This window comes from Acanthopagrus latus, chromosome 24, assembly GCF_904848185.1.
Source record: "Acanthopagrus latus isolate v.2019 chromosome 24, fAcaLat1.1, whole genome shotgun sequence".
Taxonomy (NCBI): Eukaryota; Metazoa; Chordata; class Actinopteri; order Spariformes; family Sparidae; genus Acanthopagrus; species Acanthopagrus latus.
The window spans coordinates 7,097,553-7,118,441 of NC_051062.1; the positions used below are offsets into that span (position 1 = coordinate 7,097,553).

Here is a 20,889-nt window from a genome sequence, read left to right on the forward strand (position 1 = left end):
TGTTATTTTACTGCGAGAGAAAGAAAACAACGCCTAATTGGACTGAGTCATCTCATCTTCTGCAGGATCGAAACAAAAGATCTGGGAAAAAAAATAAATTCTTCCTGCGCATTTCAAGAATGGAGAGGTTTTGGTGCAGCTGTGGCAGCGTTTGAACTACCACCCCCCCCCAAAAAAAAGACGTGGATCCGTGTTTAAATGTTTGGGTCATGCAGATAGATGGAGCAACAGACGGCAAGGAGCGAGAGACGGAGAGGTGGAGGACGAGTGATTGCCTGTCTGTGCTGTGAGGAAAAGTAATCTCAGAGCAATCAAGAGATGTGGGTGGCCGACAGCGCTGCGGTTTGCCTTCTAAAACCACGGGCAGGTAGAGGAAAATCATTAGGCTCTGCTCCTGACCCCATAGGTCAATTTTATTGGACAACTGCTGTGTTTCATACTAAACCCACGCTGACAGAGACGGACCAGCAACGGCTCGTAACTAATAAACTGACTAAACACAAACTGGATGGATGGAGAGACGGACAGACAGGTAGGCAAACAGGCAGATTAAAAGATGGATCGACAGATAGATACTGGAGATAGACAGCAGACAGACAGCTGCATACAGTAGACAAGACAGATAGGTAGAAAGAGAGACAGGTAGATGAAGAAAACATAGGCAGCTACGATATAGACAGACAAACAGAATAATTGATCGATAATAGAAAGGTAGACAGCTACAAAAATAGACAGTCAGACAGAGACAGGCAGATGGCAAAGACAGGCTGGTAGGCAAAGACAACAATTAGTGAAAAAGATCAAGCAGACAACAGTAAGATAAAAAGTATGCTAGCTAGCTTGCTGTATTGGGAAAAAGACAAACAGACAGACAGCTAAGGAGCTGGACAGAATGACAGACAAAAGGCCGGTACACGAGCGTAAGCTAAAAAGACAGAAAAATAAGCTAGCTATTTTGGAGGAAAGACGGCCAAAAAGGCAGACAGATGACACGACGTGAGATAGATATATAGATAAATAGATGGATAGATAGATAGATTAGTTGTCTCCAGGGAAAAGTACATGTCTAAAGAGGTGGTGGGCGGCAAAGTTGGCATCCAGCAGTGCCTCCTTTGTGCTGCCATTTCTGATCGACAGTGAAGCTTTTATCGCTCCCCTAGAGTCGCTCTAAATAGATGTGGTTTTTTAAAAAGGAAGCGGGCCTTTCGCTCACCTTTGGTATTTTTTTTTGCCTGACAGTCGAGGGGGGGGGGACACAGAGTGCAGAAGGCACTGCAGGGGGAAGCAGCGGTGGGATTCAATCCTAGATCGTCGGGGGGCACAGGTAGCTACAGAGATGGGAAATTAACCACTCGACAATCTCTGGCCACTAATAGATGTCAAAGCCTGTGTGTGTGTGTGCGTGCACGTGTAGCTCTGAAAGGAAAAAAGAATCTGCCAAGTTGTTGCACACTGATCTTAGGATGTTAAAGGGTAATAGGGGTTGATAGCTTGCCTGTTAAAACCTAAATGGCTTGTGTTCCTTCCTATGCAACCAAGCCCGGTTTCATCCTTCTATAACCCTGCCCCAAAATGTCTGCACACTTTCAGAGGCAACACCCAGGTCACGGGCTTTTCTTAGACTCTGCTAGTCTGGCATTTTTTTTAAGAGCTCTTCATATTGCACACGGTGTAATTAGTTCTTTGTAATTAGCGCAATTTATTGCTTTGCGTATCCCTTTGAGACACGAGTACTTGAACACAGAGGTCTTAATTTGCAATATTACACAGTGTGTAATTGGGAATTTGTTTCTTCACATCCCTCAGAGACTTGCAGACATGTACACATATAACCGGAGTGGACGGGGAAGCAGGTTGTGTTTCAAGGAGAAGTTGGTGTCGGGAGGAAACTTGTGCCTTTTATGTAATTAGTCACTCAGTTCACTTTATTAAAAACTAGCCAATCAGAAGCTCATCAGTTGCAGACTGGACAGTGACTGAAGCTCAAACCTTGTGTGTTTGTTGTATCAACAAGCTTCTCTCTGAAGATTAGCACGGTTTTACTCAATATCTCCATCCTGAGTGCAGAAATAGGCAATATCCCCAACTAGATACTAATAATAGTAAGAATAATAATACCGAGCCACATATGGAATGAGATATAGTCCCTTATTGGTTTGAAGTGATGATATTAAACAGCATTATATGGGCAGGTGACAACGCAGCACCAGCCAATTTCCCTAGATATGAAAAGGAGAAGATTGCAGGTGGGATTACCCTGTGTGTGGTCAGGGGGGAGGCGGCCGCCACCGCCAGCGACGTTGTCGCCTCGCTCTCCCGCTGATTGTTTGCCTTTGAGCTGCTGCTTGTCCTCCTCCTCCTCCGCTTCTCCCACTTTCTGTTTGTCTTTCAGAGGCTCATCCTCCTCCTCCATCTCCTCCTCCTCCTCCTCCTCGCTCTGTTTGTCTTTGCCTGCTCTCGGAGGCTGGGCTTTTCCCCGGCTGAGCTCTGGCTCGCTGTCGGAGCTGGAGAGGACGACGCATGCCTGGTCCCGCTCGGCTGAGGGGGGTTGCCGAGGCCTGGGTGGCTCTGAGCCAGCAGAGAGAGAGGGAGAGGGAGAGCAATGAAGATTACTTTATTGGCCGAGTTGCACAGTGTAATCAGACTTTGAAGAGTTTCATTCCCTGGCGGGGTATCAATCATCTGAAGAGTGTGACAGTGTGACAAAATGACTTCTGACATGAAAGTAAAACTCAATGTGGCTCATTAGTGATGTTATTAGCTATCATAAGTCCTTTACTGTCTCTGTTAGAAAATGTGTAAAATGGATAGACTCAAGCAAGAAGTATGTATGAATAAACACATCTTAAAAGAAACATAGTATGCTTGTTTTCACATTCAGAATTTCATTTTGCATTACTGCTAGAAAAGGTTTACACCCTCTAATGCTTTACATCAGTTTTCTCATACTGTCCAATGCTGCAGCAATGTCTTTCCCCTCTATCTGAGACACTCTGTTTCAGCTCTTGTCTCTTGAAAGGTCCCCTCCCCCCAATACCCAGTCTTCTCTGATTGGTCAGCTCACACACGCCTGAGCCAGCACCACTGGATGTGTCCCCAGTCAGCTGTGTTGTGTTTTCAGCTTCCAGTTAGCTTCACTTCCACCGTGATTATGGGCATAAATTATACAAATGTGTGACGCGGTGTGCAGTGATGTCAACAAGACACTGAAGGGCTACTGACGAGGCACTTCTGGAGCAGTGTTTTGTGTGGGAGAGAGGAGCTCCCACTGAATTTTGGGCTTCTTAACTCTTACGTGCACAAGAATCTCTAAAAAAAAAACAAAAAACAGTGAAGCGAAGGAAAAAACAAAGCATTCATGTGATTTTTCCTTGAATCTTGTGAAGGGGATGAACAAGGCATCTAAATTATCTTCCTTTAGAGATTTCATTTAAATCAAGGTATATCCTCTTCTAGGCTAATTTCTACATGCTGACCACTGACTGAATGTCTTCACCGTTGAGGATTTTCTCATCTTTAGATCCTTGCTCAACAACACATCAGCAGTGTAGCGGAAAAAGCTGTAGATGAAACACCTGCCACCTGCACCCCCCTCCCAAATTTCACCAGCTCTGAGATCAAACAGCCAATACAATTTGCTGGGAGAATGAATTACGTCCGTGTCACATTGTTTTCTTAATTGCACGCCTGCACCATGCGCAATCAAACCTAAATAAAGTAATTGCCAGCGATTGCTGCATCTGCACGGCGCTCCAGACGGCCGCAGACAAGCCCATTCAACAGCTGATAATGGCGCAGTGCCAAACGCATTCCTCGCTTTAAAGAAGGCAGCTTACAGCACCTTGTAGACCGGCTATCAAGCTGGTTCTGCAGTTCCACTCTTAAACCATTCATGTGATTTTCATTCTTACGGAATGTTGTAATTCAGTGAAGGTCAGGGAGAAATCTAAGCCACAAAAATGTTAATGGATTCAAGGATTATGGAATTGCCATTCATAGACTTGCACAATGCTTCAAATTTTACTTTTAAGTCGTGTTCTGAGGCGCTGCCGCTCATAAATTGAGGGTGTACTTTATCAAGGTAAAGCTAACAGACGGATTAGCTGCTGAAGGCAATAAAACAATTATTTAGAACTTAATGTAAATGTCACAGAACTTCTTCAAGAGAGGTGCTGTACAATTTCCTTCCCCTACTTTCCAAGTTAAATTTAAATCGTATCCTTTCACATTATTTGTTGAACTTGAGGTGTGAAATCTAACAAGACAGTAAGTTGTGAGACTCCGGGACGCAGAGGGCTAATTAGTGATCCTGCCTCTCTGTGGCTTGTTTCTTCAAAAGGCCAGCCTCTAGTCGGCTCCCTGAAATGTCATCTGATTCTCCGGGCTCCTGGCCCCACAGCTGCCCCCCCTCCGCTAACAAGCCGAGTGAGACCGTGGAGAGACGGCTCAATTTGTGTTAAGCTGTCCCCACCAAGGAAGATGTTAACGGGGGAAATCCTACAGGGCTGTGCCTTGACTTTACCAGCCAACCTCCTTGTTTCCCCCCCAATCAGGGGCCCATTATGTCTGTAGTGGCTCAATAAGGTTCCAAAATTGAGTCTCAAAATCCAGACACACAATCATGCTGCTACACGCAAGCACATTCAAAAAGCATGTGATCCAATGCACGAGCCAGCGGCGTAAGCTTATGAGGATTCACATGAAAAATGACACACTCGAGTAGTTAATAAAAACAGAAAAAGCTTTCAGTGCAGTCTGCAGGGAGCGAAACAGCTGCAGCCTGCGACAAAAGAGAATCAAAGAAGGGGAAAGTACTGGGTCCTCCAATATCAGACAGTTCGGCTGGATTCTGTTGTTACATGCAAAAAAAAAATCTGAAAAAAAAGAAAAAGAAACAAAAACAGGATGAGAATAAAGTGCGAGCTGAAAGGTGTAGAGAGCCGGGAGATAACCAAATTGCCCTCTTCCTGTATACATCTCTCACAGTAGGTGCTGAGAGACAAATTGCTGGTCTACCAGTGAAAGAGCTGGAGGACTGAACTGTGCCCACGCTCCCGGCCTGAAAAAGCTGCAACACAGGAACTCAGCACCACTGATTCAACCCGAAAATGGCTGAGCAGAAGCCTGCCTGGATGTTTACTGGCATAAAAATCAACTTCAGGAAAATGTTCATGACTAACCCACCTGAGACGCCAAACACTGTCACAGAGAGGAGGTCATAATCCCTGACAGCTTGATTAAAAACAGTCCTCGATTACTGACAATGCAACAGTGATTCAATTTGTGTCCAATTAATGAAAGCTGAATTACGTAAGAGTTACACCCCTCACCACACAGGAAATAACTTTCTGTGGTAGATGGAGAATTGTTGGCCAGGGTGGATGAACAGATTAAGCGAAGCATGCCACCTACAGAATTTCAAACTTCACCAGAAAGCTTTGGCTTCCCACCAAAAGACGTCTCCAAATATAAAAACTGGCTTCGACGGTTTAACCATTCGCCAAACCTCTCCACCGAACAGCGACTGTTTAAACGTAGCTTAGCAACCATAGCTTGGCACAGCAGACTTGTCGAGTGCTGGATTTCTCAATGTGATCAAGTCGTGTTCCCGGGGCTGCTGTGAGGGCAGCACTCCAGATACACAGGTTGTCTTTTTTAGACTTTCAAAAGAACACAAGAGCGAAAGATTAAGGAGTGTATTAAACGGGGTGTTTATCTGCTTTAATGTGTGTGTCACGTTGTTGTTAGCATGCCCCGCTGCCAAGCTTATTACCAACAGTAGCAAAATAGCATTATTTTCATGGTTTGAACGCATTTAATTTATGTTACCAGCTCTGTCCTGCCCTTTCTTTGGTTTGGACAACAGCAACTCCAGACAAACTTGCTGAGATAGAATTAGTTCTCAACCTCAGATTATTTGTCGGGTCAAGTGCAATAAAAGAACAAAGCTGCTTTATTTAGATTTCTTCTTCATGTTTAAGCAACTGTTCGGAATGCTAGTTCAGGGCATGTAGCGTTAATCCTTTGGCACATGTCATTTTTATAGTCATCAAGTGCATATTTAAGACGTAGCTTTTACAGATATGTTATGGAGACGGGTTTCTCATTTAAAAAAATAGTTAACGCAAGACATTAAAAAGTCAGAAAAGGAATTTTCATATAACTCATGAGACTATCACGAACTAGTTACAGGAATCAAAATCTGCCATTTCATCAGACAAAATCAACAGTGGTTAAATCAGAAATTAGAAGTCGCTTTTTGTAACGTCTCTGTGAAATGGAGGAACAGTTGCGAGAAATATTAGCCTGAGTTCTAAGCCTACAACCTTTATTAGCGAAGGGTCGATTTGGTACCATTTGGCAGCCAACTTGTAACCCGCGGTTTCTGTCTCCCACATCCGTCAAATCACATAATCTTTCTTTTCATTTCTCATTTCAAACATCTCAGTCTAGTTACATCAATCACCTCCTGGTACAACAGACCAATATCCTTCTGCATGCTGACTATTCTTCCTCTGCAGCTGCTGTTTTGCTGTATCTTTGCCATGCTGTTCAAATCCACAGACTGCGAAGGCCAAATGGTACTTCTTCAGCTCCTCTACTTTAAATACAAAGCCCTGATGTCCTTGCGTCATGCATCGGTATCAAGCGATTCTCTGCAACATGTCTATACCACCAACACAACTTGTTGAGCAAGTGTCACAACAACTTTCTTTCAAGGCATTGTGAGAAACTATTGCTCTTGAAAGGACAACATCTCATGTCATACTATAGGATCTGACCTGATTATTTCCTTACATTTCATCACCGAGCTTAGGATTGCGGTGCCAAGTTGAGAGATATCTCCATAAATACAGTTGTTATTTCGCAGCACAGTCTGTCATTTACAAATTTAGCAGGTTGTTAAATTCCCCCCGTCTAGCGAGCTGACACAGCCTGCTGCTGTGAATGCAGAGTGGCGCTTGTGACAAAGAAGAGAGTGTGATTGCTGAATAGTTATCGAGCATCTGCTGCAGCTGAGCATGAAATGGGGGGGTTGAATTCTGTTTAAAAATGTGTGTGTGGGTGAGTGTGTAGGTGTGGGTTTTTGTGCTGCTCAAAGGCTGAGGTGCTGGTTGTTTGCACTACGTGTTTTCAAGTGTACCATCATCACTTCCAATGGACCAAGCTGCAAACAAACCTCCAGGATGGCCAATATTTACACCATACTTACACTAAATATAGATCCTTTATCAGTATTAAGACACTTGAGTCACTGGATAGCAGTGTATGTGTAATGTGTAATGTACAGTATGTGTAATGGTAAAAATAGAGAGAGATTCATCCACTTATGCATGTTATATCAACACCACTGCTACGTAGTACAGAGGAGGATGTTAGAGAAGGAAAAGTCAACATTAAGAGTTTTTATCTGATGAGGTCTGCACAGGTGTCTGGTGACAGTAGCAATGAAAAGCTCATTGCAATTCTTAACACAGCACTTGTCAACATAACTTAGAAGAGGATAAAAAAGGTTAATCTGCCCGGATGGTTTGGTGCCACGATAGCCATTGTTATTCTCCTTGTCTGTCTGTCCAGCTCACCCACTAGATTGTTCAATAACATTCTTTTTAATGATGAAAACATATTGTGGTTTTATGACACGCAGACCATGGAGTGGGAGTTACAGTTCACATAAGGGCTAGTGAGGAACACCAGGTTAACTCACTTAACATTTTCATTAGTCATTTCTTTTTTCTTGATCATTTTTACTGTTCTACAGGTCAGTTTAAATTCAATATGAAACATAAAAGCCTGCAATTTGTCTGACAACAGGAGAAAAGATCAGTTCACAGTGTTTTCCTTAAGCTCACTGAGCTGTCAACGAAAAGGCCAGAGGTTACTTTGTCATGAGTCATCCTGTCGTCTTTTCATTTTGACACCACGAATCCTTTCAAAGTGCAGTTGTTAATTACTGAGTATTTTTCCCTCAACTGTAAGGACTTGTTGTGGTGTTGAACAGTTATAAAAGATTATGTCTTAAAAGGAATAGTGTGGGATATACATATGTAAACTGTTATTAACTTGTTGCATCTCGTAATTAGTGAGTTTTAGAGGTGGTAGGCTTGTTTTCTCCCTGTTGTGTGTCACTGTTTCCAGTTGTTTCCTTTCTTTATGCTAAGATAAGTTAAGATTGTCTCCCAGTGGCTGAAGCTCCATAGTTAGTACACAAATATGAGAATGGAACTGAGCTTTAATCTCATAATACCTATTCTTAACCTCTTTATATTTCTGACTGTAACATGTTAGATGTGAAAAGGGATACAAGCCTTTATATGTTAGACAACAGAGGGGGACAAAGATTCATTTTCTCACATTGTTTATTGGCAGCCAAAGGGCAAGAGGTTGTGTTCACCTGAGGATTTGTTTTTTGAGTCATCTTGACTCTATTGTTGTTAATTAATGAGCATTTTCCTAAATTTTGACCCAAAAAAGAAGTCCTTTCATCTTTAAGGGAGCAATATGCAAGAATTTTAATTTAGATCATTTAAAAAAAAAAAAAAAAATTAAACGTATCAACAAAATGTGAAAAAATAACAGTTCTGATGTCTTTGTATTGTGTTGCAGTCTACTGAGGTTAGCATGGTTAGCTAAAGGGGCCGCAGCTAACTGAGCTAGCTGACAGCAGCTATTGTTAGCATCTTCAAGATGTAGTTGCGGTGCTGAGAGGTTATAAGATGCGATTTCATTAAATGTACCTTTGAATTCAGTCATTTAATTTCAGTGTGGAGCGTATCTCAGCCTGTGTTAGACTTTTGTTTAATGTATTGTCTTTTCCACCTCTTCGTGAAGTCATTCAATTGATTCTCAGTGGGAGGCTGTGTCAGACTGGATAGAGGTATGTATTTGTCTGAGTTTAAATTACAAGCACTCTGATATCAACACAACCATAAAATGAAATGGAACATCCTACAATAAAATAAGCACTAAAACTAATGCTGCTTAAATATCACTGCTGCCGCGAGTGGATCGAATTTTTGGGATATTTTCTTGGAGTCGTCTCTGAGCTGATCTGATGCGTCTCAGACATTTAAAGAGCATGGACCTGCAGCCTGCCAGGTCATAACGACTTCCCTCCCCTCTCTTTTGCAAGATACAATCATAGGCTGTCAGAGATATCAGCCGGAGCCAGCTCAACTTTTCCCAACTTTGTGTGAGACGTTTGCAGCAATAGTAGGCGCCTGTTCACTCGCTCTCTCTCTCTCTCTCTCTCTCACAGCTTGACAGGTGAGAATTATACTGTGTCCTTGTCATCTGCGGAGAGAGAGAGCGAGACAGACAATATTCTCCGAGCAGAGCTATTTCAGACTCTGGCAAGCCTGCCTCCATCTTTCGCTATCACGCATCTCCATCTGGTTAAATCTGTAATGCTGTTCAGAAGTATTATGTCAACAGACTGCTACGATTGATATTGACGGGAAGGAAAATAAAGCAATGAATGGATTTCGGCTTCAGGTGCCTCATTTCAAGCGAGAGATGATGGAATTATTGTCTTTCTCTTAATGGAATCCAGTTTGTTTTGCAATCAGTGAAATTAAGTTTGTGAATTAAACAAATAAATAGTGGGACACGCGTGCAGAGTGCAGGTAGATGGATCAGATGATTTGTTTTTTAATCCTACCTGAACTAAGAGCAGGAGAAGGGCGTGGAAACTCGCACATCTCGCAGTACGGCAACAGACTGCTGTTGGAGTAGGTGCAGGCCCCACAGCTCCACGTCTCAGCGGAAGGGTTGGGCTCCGACAGCTTTCGCGGCGCCATGAGGGAGACCAGAGTGCCTGGGCTGCCGGAGCTGATCTCCCCAGCCGTCGACCTCCTCTTCCCTCTGAATCGCGACCGTGGGCTCGGACTGGGCTGTGGCGTCCGAAGCCTCTTCAGCTGCGGGGAGAAGTCCAGGTCGGGTGAAGGCTTCTCCTCTCGTTTTTCAGAATTCACACTCCCAGATGGTGTGGCGATCACCTCTGAGGAGACCGAGGGAGATGTTTCCTCATCTTCTATTCTTCGCCTCTTCTTCTCCTTGCTGGTGCCCGGGGAGAAGAAGGAGCGTATGTCGTGCTGCTTCTCTTTCTCAAACTGAGCAAGAAAGCAAGTTCTAGTTAGTGTGTGTCACAGTTAACATTTGCTCCGTGAAGGATAATAAAGTAACAGAACAATGTCACCTAGCAAATCTCGCCCTCTAATAAAAATACAAAGCAACATGTTCTGTCGCCGAGTTGTATCCTGGTAACACAGAAAGCAATACTGAAAAGCACCTGATGACTAATGATGAATAGGCACAGAAAAGCCTTTCATTTCTTTACAAAAAATACTCGTCTAATATGAATCAGAAATGTTTCACAGCTCTTTCGAAGGCCAAGTTCCTCCTGTAATCCGTTGTGCACTAGGTGTTTTGCTACATTTCTGTTTGTGCCATCAAAATCAATAAAGAAAGGTATAACTGGTACAGTGTGCTGGTTAGCTAAAAACAACCTGTTACCTGTTTAAATAGCCACTTCTCTTAGTTGTGTTTAAGTGCCTGATGATCATTGACTTTCCTTAAGTGACTAACATTGATTTAACGGCCTTTCTAAAGATCTGTATGAGTCACAGCTGTGTTCATCAATGTGGTAAATCCTCACTGAAGTGAACTGTCACAGTTGCAACATGAAACTGCTCAAAACAAGGTATTTGCATTATCTTGAGTCCCAGTTACTTAAGAATCATTCTTCAAATGATGTTGTTCTGACACTTTTAGCACCACAAGCCGAGCGCCATCTAGTTCCATCATATTCCAGAGGCAGCAGATGTCTCTCTGATATTTACAAATTTCGGCCACCCACACCAGAACAATCGAGATGGAGAAATGCTTCTACAGTTAAGAGGGGAAATAGGCAACTTTCCCTTGAAGAAATGGACAATTGACATGTCATTTTGGTGGCAAACTTGTTGATGATGTTAAACAAATGTTTCGACGGCCTTAAGAGCTGATTCGCGTGGTTGATTGCACTTGATGTTTTGAGGATTGTGTAATTGTTTCAGAAAAGAAAACTCTAAAATCTAAAACATCATCTAATCTCGCAAATCTCAGACACACTCATCATTATTCAAATTCAGATGAGCTCTTATGTCCTTTTCTCGATTACTGCATTTATTCAAAAAAGAAAAAAAGCCTTGGACAGCAAATCTCAACGTTACCATGGTTACTCTACTGCAAATGTCACCTCAGTTTTAAAAATTGTTAGATTTTCAAGTATGTTTGGTCTGTACAGAATGATTCACAATCTGGCTCCTCTTCTCTCTGAAGGACTTATTATTAAGCTTCACTCAGAGAACAGCACTGGAGCGACAAGGTCCACTGTTATGAGTTTCCCAAGGTCCTAATACTGTACAATGAGGAGCCTTCTCTGTAACGGCAACCAAAATATCATATTTCCTGCCACTTTGTATCCAAACTTCCGCAGGCATTATACATACGTCTTCAGCACTCTATCATAATAGTTTTATTTGTGAAAGTTTTACATGTTTAATAGTCACTTATGATGTGTTGCTGTTGGCTGTTGTGCGCTGTTTGTGTTCGTAGTATCAGAAATCAAACAAATTGAACAAGCGATGCCTCCATCTGACTCACATGAGAGAAGAACACGTCATCTTTGATGCCTCCTGCGTTTCCCTCCAGCGGCAGCACCATCTCACCCGGCGTCCACGCGTCGGCAAAGTTGAGGAACTCCCACTTGTCTTTGTCGCCCTGGTCGGCCTTCAGATATTCCTTTCTTCCATTTAGGGTGCAGCCCGTCACCGTTTCCTGAGAGATACACAACATCCAGCACACCACTGTTTACTTCTTTTCACAGCTTTCCTTTGGCTTCAACATCAAACTTCACAATGGTGTGGGTTAAAAAAAAAAAAAAAAAAAAGGAATCACACGTGTTCTGTAATGAGCACTATCACAGACAGGAGATAAAATATTATTTGAATAATTCAGCTTTAATTACAAATCTTGACATCTGTGGTTATTAACTTAAATCCCCAAAGCCTGTTCTCACATGCAAATCACTTTCATTGGCACTTCTAAGTTTACTCACGCGTGCATACAGCATATGAAGCTCCATATTTTAGTAGAATGAAACATACTGGAGCATTGTGATGAAGTGTTATTCGAGCAGTCGTTGGACGTGGGATGTTTTGAGTGAGACCACCGCATTTGGTTAAAGGAACACGCTGCAACTTTTGAAGTAACTCTGGCGGAAGATATTCAACTGCTGAGTTTTCAGATCGTCCTTTTGGTAAATGGTTTGGTTCCAATGCCAAATACTCAGTTTGGTAGTTGATTCTGATTCGCCCCTCACGCCGTGTTAGTTTGGATCGACTCCAGCGCAACACCACTGCGCAAAGTATAAGTTGTTACAGTAATGGATGGATGGATGGATGGAAAAGAGACTCAACAAACAACCATATTTGTGCAGAAAGTACCACACTATTGATTTAAGTTTAAATCTAAATATGACGTCAATGAATGCCGAACGAGTATGAACGAACATTTTTTGGCATACACTTCTCCCTTAATGTCACCCTCAGTACCTTCCTGTTGAGCATGGACCACATGACGGTGTCAAAGGTGCCCTTGGCGATGAGGTAGTGCACGTTGACCGAGGTCGTCTGCCCGATGCGGTGGGCTCGATCCTCAGCCTGCTTGATGTGGCCGGGGTTCCAATAGAGCTCGGCAAACACCACGTGGCTGGCAGCGGTTAAGGTCAAACCCTGGAGAGGACACACGCACCACACACACGTACACACATAGAGAAATAACAGCCCAATGAGATTGAGAATTCCTCATTTAACCACCTTTAAATGAAACAACCCACATCTACTGAACTTTAATCTGGAGAAATCCTTTTTAATAACAGAATATTAGCAGCTAATTGCCATATTAGTGCTTCAAGCACCTACTTCAATTGATTGGAACGCATAACATCTCTGCTCAAACTCGGTCACTCAGAATAATTGAGTTTATTAAGTTCGTTATTAAGAGTAATACACATTTTCAGCCTTCTTTTCTATGTGCACAAATCGTGATTATGATTCACTGCAACAAACAGCAGTCATCATTATTACAGTCTTGCACCAGCCAAGTTATTGTTGCGGTGCAGTACTGTGTCTGTTCAGGACAGCGAGTGTAAAGGTTTCATTCAATCAAAAAATATTGGTCTTTTTTAAACATTCCTGTAGACAAAAATCAATCATTTTTATTCACTTTTCCAGGACATGAAGTGTGATCTGTGATTACCTCCAAGTGTCTTTATTTGCAGAGCAGATTTTGCTTTCAGCCGCTTGGAAAATGCATTATGTTTGTGTTTTATTACTCTCAGTGAAATGTGAGCCTCGTTTATCACTCAAGTCATACAAAAAAAAGTTGTGCCAAGCCTGTCTGTGAGTACCTGACCGGCTGCCTGGATGCTGAGGATGGCCACTCGTGTCTCAGGGTCACTCTGGAACTTGTTGACCAAATGGATCCTCTCTGAGGATGGGACACTGCCGTCGATGCGGATATAACCAGCCTAGAACAAAAAAGGCAGGGAGATAAAACATGTACTTCTTTTTGGAGAAAAATTCAGCTTGTAAGTCATGAGAGTTCAGCCTCACTGAATCAGTTAGAGACCCCTGCCATGTGCACAGCTGATGGAGCACCTGAAACACAGAAGTCCTTGAATGAAAAGCTGGTTTTTAGACTCATTTCTGTTTCATTAAGAGAAATCTACATTACCTTTTAAGCTTTTCTGCTGTGCTATTTTTCATTTTATAGCCACTGTAAATGCTTTCTTTTGTTAAAATAGGTGTTAAACAACTCTATATTCCAACAGTAATTACTGTTGTAAAAAAGAGAAAAAGAAATGTTCAGGTATCCCTGCCCACTTTATCCAATCAGGACAGAGAACTAAAGAGGTTGTCCTGTCTCCTCATAAATCCAGGGAGCGCAGCTATGTCTGGTGATGACTGCTGGGCATTCATGTGGTGACATACATGGACCAGGAAGTTAGCTTAAAGTTCCTTTGGATCAGTGGATCAATGGATCAATGTGATGGGGGTTATTAACAAACTCAGAGGGAGTTCTCAACCAACTCTGCAGTGCTCTTCAGCTTTCTGGAACATTTTAGCCTCTTTTAGCACCTTGTTTTGGTTTACTAGCTTCCAGTAGCAGGTAACAGGTGTTGTCAGTGAAAAGACCAATACATGTTACCTGGACAGAACCAAATGGCACAACATTAGCAGCTTGCTTGTGAACATACCACGACAGAGTTAAAAGGAGAGTAAATCTTGGACTAATATCATTCAGGTGGTAAGGAGACCCGATTCCAAATTAATGTTAATGTCACTCCGTGTCTGCTGGCTGTGTAAATAGGCCAGCCTTTGCTAACACATTTGCCATGACAAATTGATATTAGTTGAAGAGCAACAGTGTCCAATATCCATTCATAAAATCCTGAGAGTGATCTTTAAATAAAAGCCTCTTCCCGTGTATACCAGTCTGATATTAACACCCGCCAATCGCCACATGGCCCTAGCGACCGACACAATTTCGTACTGTTTTACTTTTATTTTTGCAGGACCCTTCTAAGTAGCCACCTCTCTGGCTTCAAACAGTGTTTTTGGATACTTACTCTCCTTTGAGAATGATGTATCTAATCAGTAATGCAATAAAAAAGAAATTACCTTATTAGTATTGTAAATATTACCGTTGTTGGTTCGAATTTCTTTTCCAAAACTCATAGTGCACCTTAAATATTCGTTATAGTGCTCCAGGCATGATGGTTCCTTGTATTAACAGATTTAACTATCCCAGAATTTTTTTTATTTCAAAGCAAAATTAGTATTCTGCCAGAAATTTCTGATATAGATATACCTTTAAGAAAAAGTGCAACAAATGTTATTTATGTGTATTTAGCTAAGAAACATCTTTTCTGATCTGAGGTGCTCCTGCAAATAAATGGAAGATATAATATATGTGTTTGCTCACACATCACATTGAATTGACAAGAGGCTCACGCAGTTTGGGAGGGACTGCATTGTCTGCCTCTACAAAGCAGGGACAGGTTTGTGTTGGAACACTTACGGCGGGGGCTTTTCATTAACCTGAATTCTACACTCGATATTTCAATAGCAGGTGTGTGAATGAATGCATCATAGAAACCACAAGCGGAGGAGCTGTGATGAATTACAGTAAATGAAATAGCTTCCTTGAAAGAAAATGAGTGCAATAGTAACAACACAATATTCCGCAACACCAAACAATGAGAGCAGAGACGGCATGTTCATTAAACCTGAACTTGAACCTGAACTTGACATTCACCGAGCTGCTAATGCACCGTGGCGACGGCACTCTTTTGATTTGGGTACATCGGTCCTGCAGAGCTGCTCAGTGGCCAACAGTAGGAGAGCGTGCTCGTACTGCGCAGCTTCCACATGTGAATGTGACTGTAACTGCATGAATATGAAGCAGAAGTTTGCTGAGAAAGACCAGAGAGGTCTGTTTGTCTTTTTCTGGAAAAAAATAAAGGCCAAATAAATGCGCTGCAGAGAACCTTCACAAGCATCTACCGGGTTTCAACTCGAGGTCATGAAAACATTTAGAATTCAACCTGCTGTTTTGCATTTCTTTCGCTATATTTACTCATTGAAAACAACTTTCTTTGACAAACCCTCCAACCACTTTGATACCAGGTGAGAAATGTGAAAGTGTGGAGCATAAACACAGCGATAACATCATGTGATTGGAGGGTAGTCTCTTGTCTCCACCGAGCTTCTCGTCACAGCGCGTTGCCTGACGTTCCTTTTTTTAGCCCGTCTCTGTTAATTGGTGAGTGCGAACGCACCAGAGAGTGAGCCTCTCACGGAGGAATGTGTTATCACACATCGTACCGCTGCATTACATTCAACCAACACCTCCTCGACCCCTGCGACACACAAACACACCCACATGCGCAGACACACACTTGAACTCTTTCACAGGTTGCCAGTGCCGAGCTAAGACATTGTTTGCTTGTGATGACTTGTGAAATACACCTTGGGAGATTAGTTGTGGGAGTAAAGTTTACTTTCTGGGAGAGGAAAAGTAGACTTTTCTTCAAGAATGAGAAAAAACTCATCTCTCAGATGATGATTAATTGATGAAATCAAACAATCTTAACTGCAAAATAACCTACTCCCTCTAAATATTAGTCCTATATTACACAGTACATCTGAATTAGGCATACAGTATAAGCGGACGACACAAATAATTAATGAATGCTAACATCTTTTGCATATCCCCCGCTGGAGAACAAGCAACATCTTATGAGCTTAAACCTCAGTACTCTGTCTAATTTAATCACATATATGCAAGGATCTGACTTACTAACTCAGCAGGACAACAGATGAAGAAATAAAATTTAAGTATGGGGCCAATTACCTCCGGCTATCCAGGACGGAGGAGTGAAATATGAATACACTCAGTATGTTTAGTGCTTCCAGGTTATCATTAATGGGCAATTCGGGTCTGTGTGGCTGGAAAGAATCTCTTTAAACCCTTGCATTGAAATGACTAAATGAAATATCAACCACATGAAACGGTGCTCCTTCTTGTTTCAAAATGATTGACAGTGCAAGAATAACATAAATCCCATTACTTTTAAACCAGACTTGGGAGGTTTCAGGACACCACATGAAAGAATTTAAAAGGATGTTGTGTTATAACAGCTCAGTGCACAGGAAGCAGGGTTTCTGACTGATCATTACCGAAAAAAGTGCTGAAACTGTGGACAGAACAAGAAAGGAAAGTAACGGCTGGCTGACATGATGTAAAACCCGCAGCTGCATTTTGTTCACCTACCTTTTTTTGGTGTAAGACTCTCAATGAATGTGAAATCCGGACAAAAATATGATAAAATATTTCTGATGATTCAGATAGATAGAGAAAAAGATAGAGATACAAGACAGCTGACAAGCTACAGATTTAGCCATGTATAAAGGAAGCTAGCTAGACAGTTAAATGCAAATTAGCTAGATACATAGATAACATGGCAGCTAGCAGGATAGATAACTTGTCCAGATAGTTGGCAAGATAGATAAATGACTAGTCCAGAGAGCAAGCAGGATAGATAGATAGATAGATATTTAGCTATATAGCTTATTTGTTGACACTAAACTACTGAAGGATCTAGCAAGCCTGGGGACTGAAGCTTCCTACAACCTGAATTGAGTCTTTTAGTGGGTTTTAATTTGCAAATTGGGGAGATTCAGCTTTACCTCAGTAAGAAGTAACAGCAGGACTAGGCCTATGTCCTTTTAATGCTCCGTTTAGTACGTGAGCGAGGTTGTGGGACAGACAACAATGGAAAAAGTGGAGCTAATACAGTTACTGATTTTCTTCAAGGTTTAATCTGACTACTGGGCAGTGCTGGAGCTGGTCAGTGGCCCACAAGGGAGTCTACCACATTAAACTACTTTGACGTTTTTTAATCTTTCCACAATCTTTTTGTTTTCTTCTTTGATTAATGAATAGGAGCAGAATTCTGTTTAGATCCTGCAGTGGAATGGGCTAATCGTTTGCATTGTGTGCTTTAGGAACATATACACCTTTTACAGGGTACATTTAACAGGTTCAATCACATGGCAGCATCAATATGCCAGATCCATTCTTACATACATATAGACATGCATTCATGAACAGGTCAGTGTGTCCCTGAAATCAGCAGGGTGCTTTTATGAACTCAATCTTTAGAAACATACATTGAAGCCAGTAGTCTGGAGTGAAATTCAATGATTTCCACTGGCTTCAAGCCATTGTTGCTGTTTTTTCCCCCAACAGGTGCTACTGCAGCCAGTGCTTACTACCCCCTTTAACAGGTTTTAGAAATCCAGTTGCCTGCAGACTGCCTGGGGTTACCTTGGCCTCGATGACGGCCTCCGTGCAGGCCTGCAGCATGGTGAGGTGGTGGGCGAACACCAAGAACTTCAGCTGCTCTGCCTCCAGCATCATCTTAATGTAGTCCTTCACAGCTCCCGCCTGGCCACACACACACACACACACACACACACACACACACACACACACACACACACACACACACACGCGCGCACACACACACACACACACACAGAAATAGACACAGATGAAAGAGAGCTACTGAATCCATCACTTCACTGCTCGACCACACACAGAGGAATCGGCTAGATCAGTGAAGAAGTCAATTAATCACCTCGGCATCCTTTCTGTGTGATCGATTCTCTATTGAATGCCAGGGATCCAGACTTTAAAAGGAGAGCACACAGAGTGACTGGGGCGCATTTGTCAGCTCACAGATAGTGAGAGCAAATCAATAACGCACAACTTGGAGATATGATTGGTGTGCGCTCTTTCTTTTTGGATTCTGGGTGACAGCCGGTACAAGGAAATTCACCTTGTGATCCACGGACAAACAGATTAAAGGTGCATGATGTAGTTTTAGTTAAGAAATGTTAATCAGAAGAGAAAGATCTTATTTAAATGTCTTTTTGTTTTTTTTTCTGCCTAAGCACACTAAATAAACAAACTCTCGTAGTTATCATGACTAAATAAACTGATAAAAAAAATGACCTTGAAAGACAACACTATTTCATACTGTTTCACTTTGTTTATGTGGCGGACCCTGCCACCTATCTGGGTTCAAATGGTGTTCTGAGACCTTATTTTCCTCCAAGCTTGTTTATTCAGTTATGGAAAAATAAATATGTCTTGGGTTGTATCATTACCTCAATATTCAATTCTGAGTTTGAATTTTTCTCATCGAGAATTTGATCGCATTATTTAGAGACAACTTAAATCGAGAGCTAGCATTCAAATGCCATGAAGACGTGAAATGAAATATGTTGACCATAAATATCAGGATAAGAGTCTGTTTGAGGGGACGGAGGAAAACTTCATCGTTTTCACTCAGAGCATTTCTAGATTTTTTCAGATCTTGAAAAATTATTTAAATATTAGACTGGTTCCTGTCAAAATGACAGCTACAGGCCAAGTAAAAGTTCAGTCCTCAGCTATTTTATTCTGGAGTTATTTGCTCTGAATATTCTTATGCAACCCTGTTTTTACTCTTGCCTGGCATTTTTATTTTTCTTGTTAGTCTTGTTTTATTTATGAAGGCAATTGGTTACAATGCTTTAAAAAACATCACAGTCCAAATTTAACAACACCTTGCTGGGTTTCTGCTGAAGCCTCTGACCTTGATTGACAGTGTGAAGCTAACTATCTAAAAAAGAGAAAGCAGCAGAAGTGCGAGTGAGTTAACTGTACCCTGCAGGTATCCGTATCTATCATTCCACCGTGCGCTGCTGCCCAGCGATCACACTGTGATGGCTGTGGCCGTTCCTGCTACCTTCAGCGAAGCTGGAGTGGATGTGCTGTATGAGCGTGTCATTGAGCATCCGGGCTTGGCTCATTTCAGAGCCCCAGGCCAAAAAGCAGCCAAGAATAGCACCAACTAGTGAGAAATACTGAAGTTAGATTTGAGTCAAACAGAGCCCTTACTAGACGGTTTTGGAGACAGGCCGTTCTCCGTGGTGTGAATCCCACCTCTATAATCTCCACACCTCCTGCAACATGACAACCTCTCCAGCCATCACACCTGCTCTGGTGGGAGAACCTCTGCTTTGCCTTGCTGATAATTAGCCGATGCGCCTGATAATGAATCTCTCCGCCAGGCCTGCCGACCCTGTTCTGATCTGGGGGGTCCTCATTACTGACGGCTTGGCTTCGCCGGCTTCCTTCCACTGAGTTTAATTAGTGCACAAACTTCTCGGCTGTCTGAAGCGGCCTGTTAGCTTGCTTTAAAGTCCAGCATCAGAGCTGTCCTCTCTGGGTAATTGGGAGCAGATGCTTGGCGGGTAAAGCAATAAAAATACCCCAAAGGCGTTTGGCAGCTCCGTCGCCAGGCGGACTGGCAGGCAGGCAGGGGCCGTGATGCTCGTCAGAGTGACATAGATGTGTGAATCTATCACACCATTGCACCCCTCCCGATGATCCAAAAAAAGAAGAAAGAACGCGCTTTTTTTTCCTGAAGTAGAGAAAGTGTGTCTGACTCTAAAAACCAATAGGAGAGGAAATGAGACTGGGCCGGCAGTATCGGCTTTGAGGTGGGTGAGTGGGCGAGGGGGGGCTTTGTAATGAAAGGAGGTCCAGTGTTAGGCTAAACTGAGCAGAAATCCAATCAGCAAACAACGCCAAGCGCAGAAAAGATCCAAGCTTGGAGGCAGGCTGAGCGAGTAGCGTGTCGATGATTGCATTTGGTGGTTATCTCCGGTCTTCGTTAACCTCGGGGCTGCGCTCCTCATGGCTGAGGGCGTCGGGCTAATTGAGAGGAATGCCAGCCCTCGAACATGGCAGATGATTGGAGAGGGATACTATATTTTGTGGAAATGTTTACTAAGCTACAAGTATATGAGACACTGCTCACTTGCATAGCACTAAGATTAGTGAGGCTGGGAGCTGATCAGAGATTGAAAAATGTTTCCACAGGAGCAGGAAATGTAAATGCTTGTTAAATTCTCGGCACCAGTTGCTTTGACCCCAGTCTTCCTCACACTGTATGCATCCGGCCACCTTTCCATATTACTTATTTCTCTCTCATTAAAAAGAGAACGTCACTTCAAACTGAGAGCCGAGCGAGTTTCCATAGCAACAACATCACAGAGATGCTATTTTAGTGCGGTGTGTAACTTTGAGATAAGGTGTAATCATGCCAGGCTGGACGCAACTAAATAATACCTCAGTTATAACTCCCTACTTTGTCTAAGTGCTTTCACCGGCGACCATTAGGCTCTGTTACCATGGCGATGCTTTCCCATGAGATCTCACTGAGTG

The 20,889-nt window shown here is 42.5% G+C and overlaps 1 protein-coding gene across 4 annotated transcripts in view; it reads right to left on the reverse strand.

The window, feature by feature from the left end:
* zranb3 (zinc finger, RAN-binding domain containing 3) overlaps nt 1–20,889 on the reverse strand; it is an 81,856-nt gene that overhangs the window by 29,233 nt on the left and 31,734 nt on the right. For all 4 annotated transcript variants that reach the window (XM_037090498.1, XM_037090497.1, XM_037090495.1 and 1 more), the window contains exons 9-14: nt 17,938–18,057; nt 13,454–13,573; nt 12,597–12,776; nt 11,647–11,820; nt 9,662–10,112; nt 2,257–2,568 (exon numbers count right to left, since the gene is read on the reverse strand). In XM_037090498.1, the coding sequence (XP_036946393.1) occupies nt 2,257–2,568; nt 9,662–10,112; nt 11,647–11,820; nt 12,597–12,776; nt 13,454–13,573; nt 17,938–18,057 (1,357 nt within the window). The remainder of the gene's footprint in view (nt 1–2,256; nt 2,569–9,661; nt 10,113–11,646; nt 11,821–12,596; nt 12,777–13,453; nt 13,574–17,937; nt 18,058–20,889) is intronic.